Source organism: Salvelinus fontinalis, chromosome 12, assembly GCF_029448725.1.
Source record: "Salvelinus fontinalis isolate EN_2023a chromosome 12, ASM2944872v1, whole genome shotgun sequence".
Taxonomy (NCBI): domain Eukaryota; kingdom Metazoa; phylum Chordata; class Actinopteri; order Salmoniformes; family Salmonidae; genus Salvelinus; species Salvelinus fontinalis.
In genome coordinates this window covers 30,162,817-30,181,733 of record NC_074676.1, presented here as the reverse complement: position 1 = coordinate 30,181,733, position 18,917 = coordinate 30,162,817, and the positions used below count along the sequence as shown (strand labels likewise).

At 44.8% G+C, this 18,917-nt stretch overlaps 1 protein-coding gene across 1 annotated transcript in view; it reads right to left on the bottom strand.

Moving 5' to 3' along the window:
- Nucleotides 1–1,382: 1,382 nt before the first annotated feature.
- The window catches only part of LOC129867131 (potassium voltage-gated channel subfamily G member 4-like), a 35,123-nt gene continuing 17,588 nt past the window's right edge, over nucleotides 1,383–18,917 (bottom strand). Inside the window, exon 3 of the mRNA XM_055940327.1 lies at nucleotides 1,383–2,841. Coding sequence (XP_055796302.1) covers nucleotides 1,972–2,841 — 870 coding nt within the window. The 3' untranslated portion in view covers nucleotides 1,383–1,971. The remainder of the gene's footprint in view (nucleotides 2,842–18,917) is intronic.

Sequence of the window (18,917 nt, the reverse complement as noted above, 5' to 3'; positions counted from 1 at the left end):
TAGAAAATGATTATTTGTATCAGCTACCACATCATTTGGCATAGCAGTCTGGTGCCCGACTGCACAGTCAATGACCGGGCATGCAACCATTGGTTGATGCATATAAAGTCTGAGTAGGGGAACATGACCATGATGGGGTTAGCTGTTACGTAAAATACCTATCAAGGTGTTGTAAGAACTGGCAGGTGTCAGCAATGTCTGAGCAGAGAAACACCCCCATTGAGATGAGCGTGATGTAAGACTTTGCTCTCACACAGAGTACTCTGCTACAATGTGGTAGCTACGGGACCAAAACAGCGGAGAGGTTTAGCCTTGCGCTTCAACACTCCTGGTTGTTGAGGAAATTGACCCACTACTACTGTTTACTTGGTGCGTCTACGTCATCTCAATGAGTCTACATTTAAACATAACGGAACCTACAACCTGACCCATCACCTTAAGCATTACTGCCCCACAGTGGCAAGAAGTGACATCACCAAAACTATACAACACATATGGCTTCTAGCCTCCCACACATACACTAAAACTTAAATTAAATAATATAAAAATGAAATATAAATGTTTTTATAAAACAAATTAAATACAAATGAGTAAATCAGATCTGAAAACTGATTACTAAACTGAACTTCAAATAAAAATCTTAAAATGAGTAGAAATAAAATGTCAAATATAAAAACACAACCACAATAACCTTGGCAGTGACACTTCTTAAAAATACATGAAGATTTACCAACTTGATCAATCATTTTCTCCAAAATGTTTGCAGACAAACATGTTGTAGAGGGGTGCAATCCCATCACCTGGTGATATTTGTAGGGGTGTGGCTTAAGACACATTCATTCTTTTAATGTGTGTCTTTCGGTAGTGACATCAAAAGGTGGGACAGCCTTTTTTGGAGATAGATGTTTAAAAATAAACAAGATGACTAGTTAGATAACTATGTTTCAGCGTAATAATAACAACTGAAGATGTTCTAATGAAATAATATTGTTAAAACAATCACAAAATCATTAATTGCTTTATATTCAAACATGAAGTATATGAGTTAGGGTTTGGGAGGGCCACAACTCAATAGAAAATGGTGTATAAATTAACAATATGTTTCTTATTGCCTTGGATTTAAATAGAACATTTCTAATATAAGTAAATGGCCTATGTTAGAATACTTAATTATTATGTTTAATAGTTTTTTTGGGGGTGGAACTGCAATTTGTACCACTTCTGTAGAATCACCCATATATCTTCCCAGAAAGACAAAAAACATATATCTTCCCAGAAAGACAAAAAACATATATCTTCCCAGAAAGACAAAAAACATATATCTTCCCAGAAAGACAAAAAACATATATCTTCCCAGAAAGACAAAAACAACGACAACTGCGTAGTTGAGATCACTTGTGTTTTTATTTAGAGCCTTACAAAGTTAATTCTCCACACATGGCTCTCTTTCTCAAGCAGATTATAAAAGCTCTATGATCACTGCTTGTCGAAGCGTGTGGTGGCAAATAACTCCATCTCCGTGACTCCAAACACTCAAGCAGCCAAATCCAGGGTAGTCTGTGTGTATCTTTGCATTTGTTGCAGCTAAAGAGAGAGGATTTATCCAGCACGGGAGAGTCTGAACCATCCAGTATGATATCTGAGGTCTTTTAAGTACAGCTTTTAAAGCCTCTCAAAAATAAAATCACTTGAGCTCAGTACAGATTTCTAGGGTAGACAGGTGGCCACGACTTCCATTTGTCCTTCTGGACCTTCTGATCTCAGACAGAGATTGAAACTAAAATGAAAACAAGTATGTGGTGAGTGAACTACGCAATATTTTCGGAGAGAGAAAGACAGCAATGGAGAGAAAAAAATGACTTTGGATTTGATATTTTACTGCATCATCTATTAAGTCTATGATGAGTGAGCCTGCTGAGGCCTCCCTGTCCCCAGTGTGTGGGCCGGGACAGGTGAGGCCTGTTTGACTGTCTAAAAGGCTCCTGCTGGCAACCTGGGGCTGTGGCTACGCTGGTTAGCCTCAGCACCATTCTCCAGCAAAGACAGGGACTCCAGAGAGCAAGTGCTCTCCGTGTCTGGACACATGTGGCGCAGCCCTGGGGGCGGGAAGTCCTCGCTCCCCTCCTGGCCCTCCCCGCTGGCTGCCGCTAAAGCCGCTGCCGCCGCACACTCCTCCTTAAACAGGCGGTCATGCTCCCGCTTGAGATCCTGGTAGCTCTTAGAGAACATGTGGAAGATGGAGGTGGCAGGGAAGGCCATGATGAGGATGCCACTCAGAATGCTGCTCAGCGCCACCACCTGGCCCGGGATGCTACGTGGCACCATGTCTCCGTAGCCCACCGTCGTCATGGAGATGATGGCCCACCAATAGGAGGCAGGGATACTGCTGAAGTCCTCGACTCCGGTCAGCTCACTCTCAGCCAGGTGGACCAGCGGGGAGAAGAGGGTGACGGCCACACACAGGAAGAGCAGCAGCAGGCCAAACTCTCTGGTGCTCCTCCTCACCGTTAGGCCCAGGGTCTGCAGGCCCAGAGAGTGACGGGCCAGCCTCATCACATACAGGATCCTTAGAGCCCTAAGGATCCGCAGCACCAGGCCTAGCTTGTCCAGGTAGCTGGTCCCTCCAGCCTTCTCATGGTCCATGGCCGGGTCATCCTCATCCACCACCAGGGACACGTAGTAGGGCAAGATGGCCATGGCGTCAATGACGTTGAGGGGCCCACGGATGAATTCCAGCTTGCTGCGAGCCTGGATGAAGCGCAGGATCCACTCCAGGGAGAACCAGGCCACACACACTGTCTCCACAATAAACATATTGCGACACTTCTGAGAACACTCACCCTGTGACACAGAGAGAGAGAGAGAAAGAGAGAATTTGGGGGGGGGGGGGGGGGGGGGGGGGGGGTGAGAGAGAGGAAAGGGGGGGGAGGGGATCGGAAAAATAGAGAGAGGAGTAGGTAGACAGCGGTCAAGTGGAAGAAAGAGAGAAGGACACACAAGGGAAGGGACAGATATCAGTGGGTTAGATAACCATCTAGTAATTAATATATCAGCTTACACCTACTCTACATGCTACACTGATAGATAAGTGGGAAGCAATCAATTCATTAGGCAGGATCAAAGATTAATTCGACACACTCTGAACACGAACACAAAAGACAAACAGGCCAGAATTCCCTTTAACTGCCTTGAGAGGGGCAGGTAATTAAACACTCATAGGCCAGTAAAAATACTATCCCCAGCCAGCCACGCAGATCACAGACGCAGGCGCACACACACACACACACACACACACACACACACACACACACACACACACACACACACACACACACACACACACACACACACACACACACACACACACACACACACACACACACACACACACACACACACTTTCCCTATCTCATCCCACACACAAACACCCTCTCATTTATCACCTCCCTCCCCCACTTTCTCTCCTTCTCACACATCTCTCGCCCTAATTTCTCTCTCTCTCTTTTAAATCAATTTCAATTTAAGGGGGTTTTGTTGGAGTGGGAAACATATGTTTACAATGCCAAAGCAAGTTTAATAGATAATAAACAAAAGTGAAATAAACAAAAACAATTACAGTAAACATTACACTCACAAAAGTTCCAAAAGAATAAAGAAATTTCAAATGTCATATTATGTGCAAATAGTTAAAGTACATTAGGGAAAATAAATAAACATAAATATGGGTTGTATGTACAATGGTGTTTGTTCTTCACTGGTTGCGATTTTCTTGTGGCAACAGGTCACAAATCTTGCTGCTGCGATGGCACACTTTGGTATTTCACCCAATAGATATGGGAGTTTATCAAAATTGGGTTTGTTTTCGAATTCTTTGTGGGTCTGTGTAATCTGAGGGAAATATGTGTATCTAATCAAGTATTCTGCCCCTGTGTACTCTCTGTTTAGGTCCAAATAGTATTCAAGTTTGCTCTGTTTTTTTGTAAATGTTTTACAATGTGTGAAGTAATTATCCTTTTGTTTTCTCATAAATTGGTTGTGTCTAATTGTGTTGCTGTCCTGGGGCTCTGTGGGGTCTGTTTGTGTTTGTGAACAGAGCCCCAGGATCAGCTTGCTTAGGGGACTCTTCTACAGGTTCATCTCTCTCTAGGTAATGGCTTTGTTATGGAAGGTTTGGGAATCACTTCCTTTTAGGTGGTTGTAGAATTTAACGGCTCTGGATTTGATCATTAGCGGGTATCGGCCTAATTCTGCTCTGCATGCATTATTTGGTGTTTTACATTGTACACGAATTTTGATGAATTCTTCCTGCAGAGTCTCAATTTGGTGTTTGTCCAATTTAGTAAATTCTTGGTAGGTCAGCGGACCCCAGACCTCACAATCATTAAGGGAAATGGGTTCTATAACTGATTCAAGTATTCTTTGCCAGATCCTAATTGGTATGTTGAATTTTATGTTCCTTTTGATGGCATAGGCCTTTCTTGCCTTGTCTCTCAGATTGTTCACAGCTTTGTGGAAGTTACCTGTGGCGCTGATGTTTAGGGCGAGGTATGTATAGTTTCTCTCTCTCTGTCTCAGAGCGGGGGTCTAGGGGCTCTATTCAATGTTTTTATTTATTTATTTTTCATTTAACCTTTATTTAACTAGGCAAGTCAGTTAAGAAAAAATTCTTATTTACAATGACGGCCTAGGAACAGTGGGTTAACTGCCTTGTTCAGGGGCAGAATGACAGATTTTTACCTTGTCAGCTCGGGGATTCAATCTAGCAACCTTTCGGTTACTGGCCCAACTCTCTAACCACTAGGCTACCTGCCGCCCACGCTGAAGCGTTACAGATTGTGCAATATAAATTTAAAGGTCATTTCCGATTGAGCTGACATATGCAGCGTTTGCAGTAAATGCAGTCTCCGCTAACACGGGAACGTTGCCTTTAAATTTCAATCACGTTGTGATACGGAGCTAAATAGGTCATATTGTATATTTGCATGTTTCCAATTCATGATGCGTTTCTGTTGTATGTGTGTTTGCCATTAATCCCCTGTCAAGTGTGTGTACCCCCTCTACGGGCCAATGGAGAATACAATTAAAAGGTATGCATGCTCCAAGGCCTACTGGGAGTGACTGGAATGGTGTAAAGTCAAGTGTAAAGTCAGTGTTATCTTCCTCTGTGTGTCTCCTGCCTTCCTTTTCAGGGCAGTGGTGGTAGAGACAGGGCTGCTCTAACCCATGGCCTGCTGTAGGGTTATTGGCCTCTGTGTAGAGAGGTTAGTCACTGTCCCTCCAGCTCTCACAGGCTATCATGCATCTGGCCACTGGAGGGGAGATTTGTCCTTCTCTCTGTAGGACTTTACCTTTCCTCCACTACAGAGATATAGAAATATTTCATACACTACAGGGACCTAGGAATCTTTCCTCCACTACAGGGACCTGGGAATCTTTCCTCCACTACAGGGACCTGGGAATCTTTCCTCCACTACAGGGATCTGGGAATATTTCCTCCACTACAGGGACCTGGGAATCTTTCCTCCACTACAGCGATCTGGGAATCTTTCCTCCACTACAGGGATCTGGGAATATTTCCTACACTACAGGGATCTGGGAATATTTCCTACACTACAGCGATCTGGGAATCTTTCCTCCACTACAGGGATCTGGGAATATTTCCTACACTACAGGGATCTGGGAATTTTTCCTATACTACATGGATCTGGGGAATCTTTCCTCCAGTACAGGGATCTGGGGAATCTTTCCTCCAGTACAGGGATCTGGGAATATTTCCAACACTACAGGGATCTGGGAATATTTTCTACACTACAGAGATCTGGGAATATTTCCTACACTACAGGGATATGGGAATATTTCCTCTAGTACAGGGATCTGGGAATATTTCCTCTAGTACAGGGATCTGGTAATATTTCCTCCAGTACAGGGATCTGAGAATATTTCCTACACTACAGGGATCTGGGAATATTTTCTACACTACAGAGATCTGGGAATATTTCCTCTAGTACAGGGATCTGGGAATATTTCCTACACTACAGGGATCTGGGAATGTTTTCTACACTACAGAGATCTGGGAATATTTCCTCCAGTACAGGGATCTGGGAATATTTCCTACACTACAGGGATCTGGGAATATTTTCTACACTACAGAGATCTGGGAATATTTCCTCTAGTACAGGGATCTGGGAATATTTCCTCTAGTACAGAGATCTGGGAATATTTCCTCTAGTACAGGGATCTGGGAATATTTCCTCCAGTACAGGGATCTGGGAATATTTCCTCTAGTACAGGGATCTGGGAATATTTCCTCCAGTACAGGGAACCTCGGAATATTTCCTCTAGTACAGGGATCTGGGAATATTTCCTCCAGTACAGGGATCTGGGAATATTTCCTACACTACAGGGATCTGGGAATAATTTCTACACTACAGAGATCTGGGAATATTTCCTCTAGTACAGGAATCTGGGAATATTTCCTCTAGTACAGGGATCTGGGAATATTTCCTCTAGTACAGGGATCTGGGAATATTTCCTCCAGTACAGGGATCTGTGAATATTTCCTCTAGTACAGGGATCTGTGAATATTTCCTCTAGTACAGGGATCTGGGAATATTTCCTCTAGTACAGGGATCTGGGAATATTTCCTCCAGTACAGGGATCTGGGAATATTTCCTCCAGTACAGGGATCTTGTTATGCTGATGAAGGAGGACCCAAAAGCGACGTAATAGAAACAGAGTCTTTATTCCATTCTTAAACAAACAATGATTCTCCTGGATCTTCTCAAAGGTAATTCCAACACAGGAAACTGAAAACCTCTTGTCAGTAGAGAGGAACGACTGGAGACGCGACCACAGACTGCAGGTCGCTTCAGGAGGACACAGACCGTAGCTGACATAGACACCTGCTCACACGCAGCATCTGACAAAGGCAAAAAACACGACAGGGCGCAACAAGGACACAGAACAGCAAACCTCAAACAAGAATCCGACAAAGACAGAAGCGGAAAACAGAGGGAGAAATAGGGACTCTAATCAGAGGGCAAAATAGGGGACAGGTGTGAAAGACTAAATGAGGTCGTTAGGAGAATGAGAAACAGCTGGGAGCAAGAACGGAACGATAGAGAGAGAGAGCGGGAGAGGGAAAGAGGGAGGAGGAGAGAGAGGAATAGAAAGAGGGAAAGAACCTAATAAGACCAGCAGAGGGAAGCCCAGGGACAAGACAAGATGATCAAAGACAAAACATGACAGTACCCCCCCACTCACCAAGCGCCTCCTGGCGCACTCGAGGAGGAACCCTGGCGGCAACGAAGGAAATCATCAATCAACGAACGGTCCAGCACATCCCGAGATGGAACCCAACTCCTCTCCTCAGGACCGTAACCCCCCCAATCCACTAAGTACTGGTGACCACGTCCCCGAGAACGCATGTCCATGATCCTCCGTTCCTTGTAAATAGGTGCGCCCTCGACAAGGACGGGAGGGGGGGAGGGAAGACGAACGGGGGCGCGAAGAAAAGGCTTGACACAAGAGACATGGAAGACAGGGTGGACGCGACGAAGATGTCGCGGAAGAAGCAGTCGCACAGCGACAGGATTAACGACCTGAGAGACACGGAACGGACCAATGAACCGCGGCGTCAACTTGCGAGAAGCTGTCGTAAGGGAAAGGTTACGAGTGGAAAGCCACACTCTCTGACCGCGACAATACCTAGGACTCTTAATCCTACGTTTATTGGCGGATCTCACAGTCCTCCCCGCAGACGAAGGCAGACCGGTAATAAAGTCTAAGGCGATGTGAGACCATGAACGAGAAGGAATGGGAAGCGGTCTGAGACGACCGGCAGGAGGAGAGTTACCTGACTTAGTCTGCGCGCAGTCCGAACAAGCAGCCACGAAACGGCGCGTGTCCCGCTCCTGAGTAGGCCACCAAAACCGCTGGCGAATAGAAGCAAGCGTACCCCGAACGCCGGGGTGGCCAGCTAACTTGGCAGAATGAGCCCACTGAAGAACAGCCAGACGAGTAGAGACAGGAACGAACAGAAGGTTACTAGGACAAGCGCGCGGCGACGCAGTGTGAGTGAGTGCTTGCTTTACCTGTCTCTCAATTCCCCAGACAGTCAACCCGACAACACGCCCTTCAGGGAGAATCCCCTCGGGTTCGGTAGAAACCACAGGAGAACTAAAGAGACGGGATAAAGCATCAGGCTTGGTGTTCTTATTTCCCGGACGATAGGAAATCTCGAACTCGAAACGAGCGAAAAACAATGCCCAACGAGCTTGACGTGCATTAAGTCTTTCGGCAGAACGGATGTACTCAAGGTTCTTATGGTCAGTCCAAACGACAAAAGGAACGGTCGCCCCCTCCAACCACTGTCGCCATTCGCCTAAGGCTAAGCGGATGGCGAGCAGTTCGCGGTTACCCACATCATAGTTGCGTTCCGATGGCGACAAGCGATGAGAAAAGTAAGCGCAAGGATGGACCTTATCGTCAGACTGAAAGCGCTGGGACAGAATGGCTCCCACGCCCACCTCTGAAGCGTCAACCTCGACAATGAATTGTTTAGTGACGTCAGGAGTAACAAGGATTGGGGCGGATGTAAAACGCTTCTTGAGGAGATCAAAAGCTCCCTGGGCGGAACCGGACCACTTAAAGCAAGACTTGACAGAAGTCAGAGCTGTGAGAGGGGCAGCCACTTGACCGAAATTACGAATGAAACGCCGATAGAAATTAGCGAAACCGAGAAAGCGCTGTAACTCGACACGTGACTTAGGAACGGGCCAATCGCTGACAGCCTGGACCTTAGCGGGATCCATCTGAATGCCTTCAGCAGACAGATAATCCTCGAGAGCCTTACGTTCGGGAGCCGACAGAGAGAATAGTCTACCCCGAGGGGGAGTGGTCCCCGGAAGGAGATCAATACAACAATCATACGACCGGTGAGGAGGAAGAGAGTTGGCTCTGGACCGACTGAAGACCGTGCGTAGATCATGATATTCCTCCGGTACTCCTGTCACATCACCAGGTTCCTCCTGAGTAGAGGGGACAGAAGAAACAGGAGGGATAGCAGACATTAAACACTTCACATGACAAGAAACGTTCCAGGGTAGGATAGAATTACTAGACCAATTAATAGAAGGATTATGACATACTAACCAGGGATGACCCAAAACAACAGGTGTAACAGGTGAACGAAAAATCAAAAAAGAAATGGTCTCACTGTGGTTACCAGATACTGTGAGGGTTAAAGGTAGTGTCTCACATCTGATACTGGGGAGAGGACTACCATCTAAGGCGAACATGGGTGTGAGCCTCCCTAACTCTCTGAGAGGAATGTCATGTTTCCGAGCCCATGCTTCGTCCATAAAACAACCCTCAGCCCCAGAGTCTATCAAGGCACTGCAGGAAGCAGCCGACCCGGTCCAGCGTAGATGGACCGACAAGGTAGTACAGGATCTTGATGGAGAGACTTGAGTAGTAGCGCTCACCAGTAGCCCTCCGCTTACTGATGAGCTCTGGCCTTTAACTGGACATGACATGACAAAATGTCCAGCAGCACCGCAATAGAAGCAAAGGCGGTTGGTGATTCTCCGTTCCCTCTCCTTAGTCGAGATGTGAATACCTCCCAGCTGCATGGGTTCAGTCTCTGAGCCGATGAGAGAAGATGGTTGAGATGCGGAGAAGGGAAACCCCGTTAACGCGAGCTCTCTTCCACGAGCTCGGTGACGAAGATCTACCCGTCGTTCTATGCGGATGGCGAGTGCAATCAAAGAGTCCACGCTGGAAGGAACCTCCCGGGAGAGAATCTCATCCTTAACCTCAGCGTGGAGTCCCTCCAGAAAACGAGCGAGCAACGCCGGCTCGTTCCATTCACTGGATGCAGCGAGAGTACGAAACTCTATAGAGTAATCCGTTATGGATCGATCACCTTGACATAGGGAAGCCAGACCCCTGGAAGCCTCCTTCCCAAAAACTGAACGATCAAAGACCCGTATCATCTCCTCCTTAAAGTTCTGATAAACGTTAGAACACTCAGCCCTTGCCTCCCAGATAGCTGTGCCCCACTCCCGAGCCCGACCAGTAAGGAGTGATATGACGTAAGCGATCCGAGCTCTCTCTCCAGAGTATGTGTTGGGCTGGAGAGAGAACACAATATCACACTGGGTGAGAAAGGAGCGACACTCAGTGGGCTGCCCAGAGTAACATGGTGGATTATTAACCCTAGGTTCCGGAGACTCGGAAGACCAGGAAGTAGCTGGTGTTACGAGACGAAGACTCTGAAACTGTCCTGAGAGATCGGAGACCTGAGCGGCCAGGGTCTCAACGGCATGACGAGCAGCAGACAATTCCTGCTCATGTCTGCCGAGCATTGCCCCCTGGATCTTGACGGCAGTGTTGAGAGAATCCGTAGTCGCTGGGTCCATTCTTGGTCGGATTCTTCTGTTATGCTGATGAAGGAGGACCCAAAAGCGACGTAATAGAAACAGAGTCTTTATTCCATTCTTAAACAAACAATGATTCTCCTGGATCTTCTCAAAGGTAATTCCAACACAGGAAACTGAAAACCTCTTGTCAGTAGAGAGGAACGACTGGAGACGCGACCACAGACTGCAGGTCGCTTCAGGAGGACACAGACCGTAGCTGACATAGACACCTGCTCACACGCAGCATCTGACAAAGGCAAAAAACACGACAGGGCGCAACAAGGACACAGAACAGCAAACCTCAAACAAGAATCCGACAAAGACAGAAGCGGAAAACAGAGGGAGAAATAGGGACTCTAATCAGAGGGCAAAATAGGGGACAGGTGTGAAAGACTAAATGAGGTCGTTAGGAGAATGAGAAACAGCTGGGAGCAAGAACGGAACGATAGAGAGAGAGAGCGGGAGAGGGAAAGAGGGAGGAGGAGAGAGAGGAATAGAAAGAGGGAAAGAACCTAATAAGACCAGCAGAGGGAAGCCCAGGGACAAGACAAGATGATCAAAGACAAAACATGACAGATCTGGGAATATTTCCTCCAGTACAGGGATCTGGGAATATTTCCTCTAGTACAGGGATCTGGGAATATTTCCTCTAGTACAGGGATCTGGGAATATTTCTTCACTAATGGAACTTTAACCTTTACTCTTCCTTTCCCTTATTCAGTCCATCTCTTGCCCATTTCTTAACCCTCTGGAACTTGTCTACCTTATAATGTCAAATCAAATCACATTTTATTTGTCACGTTTTGCTAACAACAGGAGAAGACTAACAGTGAAATGCTTACTTATGGTCTCTTCCATAAGTAAGAATAAATACACAATGAGTAACGATAACTTGGCTATATACGGTACACAGGGTACCAGTAGCATGTCGATTTGCAGGGGTATGAGGTAATTGAGGTAGATATGTACATATAGGTAGGGGTAAAGTGATAAGGTATAGGTAGGGGTAAAGTGATAAGGTATAGGTAGGGGTAAAGTGATAAGGTATAGGTAGGGGTAAAGTGATAAGGTATAGGTAGGGGTAAAGTGAGGCAACAGCGTTTGTGATGAGTCAAAAGAGTTAGTGCAACGGGGGGGGGTCAATGCAGATAGTCTCTGTAGCAATTTGGTGAACTATTTAGCAGTCTTATGGCTTGGGGGGTACTTTTGGTACCAGACATGGTGCATCGGTACCACTTGCCATGCGGTAGAAAAGAGAACAGTCCATGACCTGGGTGGCTGGAGTCTTTGACAATTTCTAGGGCCTTCCTCTGACCCACTGGTATAGAAGTCCTGGGTGGCAGGTACAGTAGCTCGGCCCCAGTGATGTACCGGGCCGTATACATTACCCTCTGTAGCAGTTGCCATACCAAGCAGTGATGCAGCCAGTCAAGATGCTCTCAATGGTGCAGCTGTAGAACTTTTTGAGGATCTGATGACCTCTACTTCTATCCATTTAGAGAGCTGACCTGAGCTGAGAGGTAAATCTGCCTTGCACTCTGGGACATTGAGCACATTAAGGCAGAGTGCCACTCTCCCACTCATCTGCATAATGGTTCATTTTTCACAGCTAATGCACTCCCTCTGACCTTATCTTACTGACTTGTTCTGTACCAAATGTCAATGACATTTCATTTCAACAGCATCAGTCAATTCAACCCGGCTGCTGCCAAAGTCTGACTGGAAAACACATCATCATGATCAATAATGAAAAATTCCAAAGTCAGAATGTGACAAGTAGAGTGACGGAATAGAATAATTGAAAATAGTAAATGAGAGTAACATACTGTACAACCAACAGCTGCAACTGAATAATATGCCTGCCATGTACAACAGCTTACTTACCCACCCTCAGAAAGGGTTAGCAACATTCTCAGAGATGCTTCTAACAGAATAGCAGAATATCACTCAATTGAACCCCATTTACTAGAGTGAAATTTGTCTACTCATTTGCAAGGCTTTGGTTCAAAAGCTAAACAATTATTAAGCTGAATAATTCCAATCAGCTGCCATTCAGGAAAACCACTTTTGAAACATCTGACGGTAAGAGAGAGGGAGAGAATTCTGACCATGTACAATGCATGTTTTTAAGCCATTAATGAAGGGATACTTCGGGATATTGGTAATGACGTCCTTTATCTACTTCCCCGAAGTCAGATGAACTCATGGATACAATTTGATACAAGTATGAAGGAAGTTAGAGGTCATTTTGAGTGCCAATGATACATTGCGTTAGCGCAATGACTGGAAGTCTATGGAATCAACTAGCATGCTAGCAGTTACCATAGACATCCAGTCATTGCGCTAAAGCTAACTAGCAATTGCGCTAAAGCTAGTTAGCAACTTCCTTCAAACTGCACGCAGTGACATTAAAATGGTATCCACGAGTTAACTCTGAGGAAGTGGATACAGGTCTTCATTGCCAAAATCCTGAGGTATCCCATTAAGCAAAAGAAAGATGATGATTTAAATCCTTTGTTTACATGGCTATATAGTCTACGGTATAGAGTGAGGAGAATAAAATAGGATAATCAACTGAGATGTTCTCTCCTCTGCTTGGTGGACTCTTCCTTAAACATAGCATGTAGCCCAAGCAAATACAGACACGGTTCTGCTCAGACACCACCTCTCCTATCATGCCTTCACAGCTTATATCTACAGTGCCTTCAGAAAGTATTCACACGCCTTGACCTTTTCCAAAATGTTGTTGTATTACAGAATTTATTTTAAATGGATTAAATTGAGATTGTATCACTGATCTACACACAATACCCAATAATGTCAAAGTGCAATTATATTTTTTAGAAATGTTTACCAATTAATAAAAAATACAAGTTGAAATGTCATGCACCCTTTCTATCTCAGTTGCCGGAGAGAAAGGAAACCGCTCAGGGATTTCACCATGAACCCAATGGTGATTTTAAAACAGTTACAGAGTTTCATGTCTGTGATAGGAGATAACTGACGATGCATCAACAACATTATAGTTACTCCACAATACTAATAAAATATTCCAAAATATGCATCCTGCTTGCAATAAGGCACTAAAGTAATACTGCAAAAAATGTGGCAAAAACTTTTTGTCCTGAATACAAAGCGTTATGTTTGGGGCATCACTGAGTACACATCACTGAGTACCACATATTTTCAAGCATGGTCCTTGCCCTAGTCAGAATAAAAAGAAACGGAATAGCCAAGCATAGGCAAAATCCTAGAGGAAAACTTCCAACAGACACTGGGAGACAAATTCACCTTTCAGCAGGAAAATAACCCAAAACACAAGGACAAATATACACTGGAGTTGCTTACTAAGATGACATTGATTGTTCCTGGGTGGTCTAGTTACAGCTTGAAAATCTACTGCAAGACTTGAAAATGGCTGTCTAGCAATGATCAATCAACTAACTTGACAGAGATGGAATAATGTTTTAAAGAATAATGTGCAAATATTGTTCAATCCAGGTGTGCACAGCTTTTAGAGACTTACTCAGAAAGACTCACAGCTGTAATCACTGCCAAAGGTGATTCTAAAATGTACAGTATTGACTCAGGCGGTTCAATACTTATCTTATTAAGATATATTAGTGTTTTATTTTTCATTCGTTTTTTATTTATTTGTAGAATTGATCTTCCACTTAGATCGTTGACAATTTTTTAAAATTTAAATCAATTTTAATTGACTTGGTAACACAACAATGTGGAAAATGGTGAATGCACCAATTTGTAAGTCGCTCTGGATAAGAGCGTCTGCTAAATGACTTAAATGTAATGTAAATGTAATGGAAAAAGTCAAGGGGTGAGAATACTTTCTGACGGCACTGCTTTAGGGCTCTATTCAATCTGTATCGCTGAAGTTCAGATTGAATAAAGCCCCTAGTGTTTATAGTCTCTTGTACGTGCCTTAGCTGATTCAGTTCTAGGTGCTGAGATTAGTGTGTATAGCATTGTGTGAAACTATGCACATTTCTCTGTGAAGGACCAACTCTTCACACAAGAGGCAATAACAATAGAGCTCTAAAAACAGTCAAGTGTCCATTTCACAGTTAAGACTCCCACAGACTCATTACCCTGGGAAAGAGAAGCTTAAGTACTGTAAGAGTAAAAACTCCTTTTGTGGTATTGATCTTGTGATTGCCCATGTAGCAGATTTACTGTATGATTTTGTGCTTCTCTCTCGCTATGTCACTTGTCTTCAGGTACTTCAGACGTGCTGCAGCTCTAACAAGGATATGGATCCGGATGAACTCCATTACCATCAAATCAAATTGAATTGGTCACACATATTTAGCAGATGTTATTCCAGTTGTAGCGAAATGCTTGTCTTCCTAGCTCCAACAGTGCAGTAGTATCTAGCATTTCACAACAATTAACACTAATCTAAAAGTAAAATATTAGAATTAAGAAATATATAAATATTAGATTGAGCCATGTCGGAGTGGCATTGACTAAAATACAGTAGAATAGAATACAGTATATACATATTAGATGAGTAAACCAGTATGTACACATTATATGAACATTATTAAAGTGGCTATTGGTCCATTATTAAAGTGGCCAGTGATTCCAAGTCTATGTACAGTATATAGGGCAGGAGCAAAATGTTGTTTTGTCTGCTATTATAACTGTATGTGTCTATGGCTGCGTACATATGTAACCGATGTGAAATGGCTAGCTAGTTTACGGGGTGTGCGCTAATAGCGTTTCAATCGGTGACGTCACACGCTCTGAGACCTTGAAGTAGTTGTGTTCCCCTTGCTTTGCAAGGGCCGTGGCTTTTGTGGCGCGATGGGTAACGATGCTTCGTGGGTATCAGTTCTTGACGTGTGCAGAGGGTCCCTGGTTTGAGCCCAGGTAGGGGCGAGGAGAGGGACGGAAGCTGTACTGTTAGATTGATGCTGTTGACCCGGATCACTGGTTGCTGCGGAAAAGGAGGAGGTCAAAAGGGGGGTGAGTGTAACCGATGTGAAATGGCTAGCTAGTTTGCGGGGTGCGCGCTGTGTGCAGAGGGTCCCTGGTTCGAGCACAGGTAGGGGCGAGGAGAGGGACGGAAGCAATACTGTTACACATACAGTATGTGATTGTGAGTTCATTATGTGGATAGATTGTCAAAGAGCTGTGTGTGTGCGGGTGCGTTCGTGCATATATTTCTGTGTGCGTTTCTATGCAGAGAGACACTGAGGAACAAGAGGAAGCTCCTCTTATTGAAGTTAGACTGCAATATAAATAAGTGAAGCCAGTAAAAAGAGCCGGCAGCACAGAGGATAGATCACAAACCAGGGGCTGCTGATCCGTCTTAGAAGAAGGTCTATAACTTGGCTTTTGCCTCTACTGTCTTTCACTAGCCTCCATCTTCCTGCCTCTGTGCCTTTATCCCTTCCTTTCCTGCCTAACTATATCTCTCTCTCATTCTTTCCCCCTGTCTCGCTTTACATTCCTTCTCATATCAGCAGTGAGCTGCCAGGCTGCCAGGCTCATCATCATGCTGGATCATCCCTATAACTACCCCACTCTCCAGCTGCCTCTGGGGCTCCGGCACAGCAAAGGACACATTTTTGAGAGGAGCTGGAAAAAACAGAAATATTCAGTTCAAAACTATATTCAGTTCATCCATCATGTTTACCTTCAACAGGACCTTCATCATACTGTGCACCAATGGACACATATTTCACTGTGACCTTGTGCTCACTTTTCAAGCTCTGAAGCACAAAGGGGAGCGGAGGTTTGGATGCCCTAATGTCTCATCATGTCCCCACTCGTCTGTTCACTTCCTGGGGTAGCATAACACACAGAGAAAACTACAGCCAGATGCCAAACTGTTACATGACCACTAACTCACTTGTGCTTAGACTCAGATTCAAACATAACTCACACACACACACACACACACACACACACACACACACACACACACACACACACACACACACACACACACACACACACACACACACACACACACACACACACACACACACACACACACACACACACACACACACACACACACATGCAGATACACAAACAGTCCCAAATCTTTAATCTTTATAATCCAGACTTGACGCAGGGTACACTAGATGAGGCAGACAAACACACTATGCCTCTACTTTCCTGACAGTGTAGTGTAGACTTTGAGGTGCCAGCTACATATGGGTGGTGTTAACCTGGAGCGGAGCTTATAGTAACCCAGCCTAACAGGCATTTATCTCAATATCTCTAGTTCGGCAGGCTGGGTCCCACAGGAGAGAACAGCTTTCCCACTAACAGCCCTTTGTGTCTTAATGGAGGAGAAAAATGGTGCGCTCAGGGTGAGAAGTGGGATGAGTGGATGGATAAAGATGAGGTGACATGGAAAGCATGTGGTCCCGTCACACATCATAACTCTCTATTTCTGCCATGGCATGCAGCAGTAGCAACAGCAGTAGCAACAGCAGGATCAGGCGCCTTATCTGACTGAACCATCTGTTCTCTTTTTTATGTACCTTAAATAGAAACACACTTCTAGAAGAGAGTTATGTCTTTTAACACAAAAAACAAACACTCAGGCTCAACAAGCACATAGATTTTATTCTTCAACACACACACACAGACACACACTTACACATACTCGCGCATACTCTCTGTCCCCACCGGGGCATTTGGGCGCCCTGCTCACAGAGAGATGAGGCACTTGGTTGCGGTCTAGCTCCTGGCAGAATGGGATTCTGATGTGCTGCTTAGCTGGGGACAGCAGCACTGCAGGGGGCTACCTGGAGGCTGTTGACTATGGTCCGGGGGAGAGATGGAGACACATGGGGAACAACTCTCTCACACTCCCCTACAGGTCTCACTGAACACAGAGGAACAACAACTGGCTGGGCCGGTCTTGGGCGTCCACATGACCAGAGAAGCCTTCAAACCACAGTACATCCACTATTAATTCTACTGTAGTATCCATCTGTGTATGACAGCTTGTCTGCAGAAATATGTTATGTGCTGTATATTAACAGATTAAAGTAAACTCATACTGCTTTTATGCTTTATCTAAACGCAACTTGACAACCATACAGCACATTAACACACTGAGTGTATGACCAGATAGGCAGTAATATCCATAATAGTCCTTCCTTATAGAAATAAGTCATCCCACAATTTCAGCTCTGTCTCTCTCCACGGTACCTCATTCCTCCACGCCTCTATGACACTTCACAGCTCTATAGAAAGCTAAATCCCCTGTTCCATCTTAAGCCCAGACATGCAGACACTGAGCAGGCCTGAGTGCCTCAGTGTGTGTGTGTGTGTGTGTGTGTGTGTGTGTGTGTGTGTGTGTGTGTGTGTGTGTGTGCGTGCGTGCGTGCGTGCGTGCGTGTGACTCATAAGAGAGACTCATAAACACCTCCTGTAGAAGCGAGGTATATTGGGTCAGCCACAGATATGTTTACTTATCCTGTCTCAGCAGCCCCATCCACCAGTCTAGTCTGCTTGACTTCCACATCCCAGCCCGGCACAGAAAGTTAAGATGGAGACTTGTTTATACACCATTTGATATAGAGGAAAGTACAAAGAGCGATACAAATTTAGAAAACATAACAAATCTTTAATTCACTGATGTTGTTACATGTGAAATGAGGCTGTTGATTAATGATACTGTTTGTTTCAGTGAGTATCTCTACGTTCAGAGAATGAAAAATGAGAGCATGGGATGTGGACAAAGAAACGAGCATAAGCGCTTCAAAAACACAGGTCGAAACCGGACAGAAATAATGCATAGGGACTGGCGTTCAAAGTTTGCTGACTATCCTGAAAAACCACAGCAAACTCAAGTAAATATGTAGGATACACACATGCACACACACACACACACACTCACAAAAGTAATATATGGGCTTGTTATCACCTGTCCATCACCCGCCATGTGTATGGGATCCCTACGTTTAGATGAATCACCAGAAAGGCATGGGGCTGAAGAGTTTTATATGTAGAAATCAAATGACTGAAGCAAAACAGAAACAGAGCTCAGTTTAGGAAAGTTAAGATAAGGGCTACAACATGTAGTCCTAAACCAAAGTCCTACAGTCTCCAACTCTAAAAAATAACCTGACCCTTCTGGTTTCTCTCAATGAGTCTTCTTCACTGGTCAAGTGTGAGTGGCTGCCAGCCAACTGGTATTGGCTAGCTCCATCACTGAGACAGAGCAAAGATGGTGAGGAGGAGGATGGAAAAAACATTTCTATAATTTTCACCACCCCGTCTGATCATGTAAAAAGCCCTAACGCTTAATAAATGGGTTATAACACCACCCCGTCTGATCATGTAAAAAGCTCCTAACACTTAATAAATGGGTTATAACACCACCCTGTCTGATCATGAAAATAGCTCCTAACACTTAATAAATGGGTTATAACACCACCCTGTCTGATCATGTAAAAAGCTGCTAACGCTTAATAAATGGGTTATAACACCACCCCGTCTGATCATGTA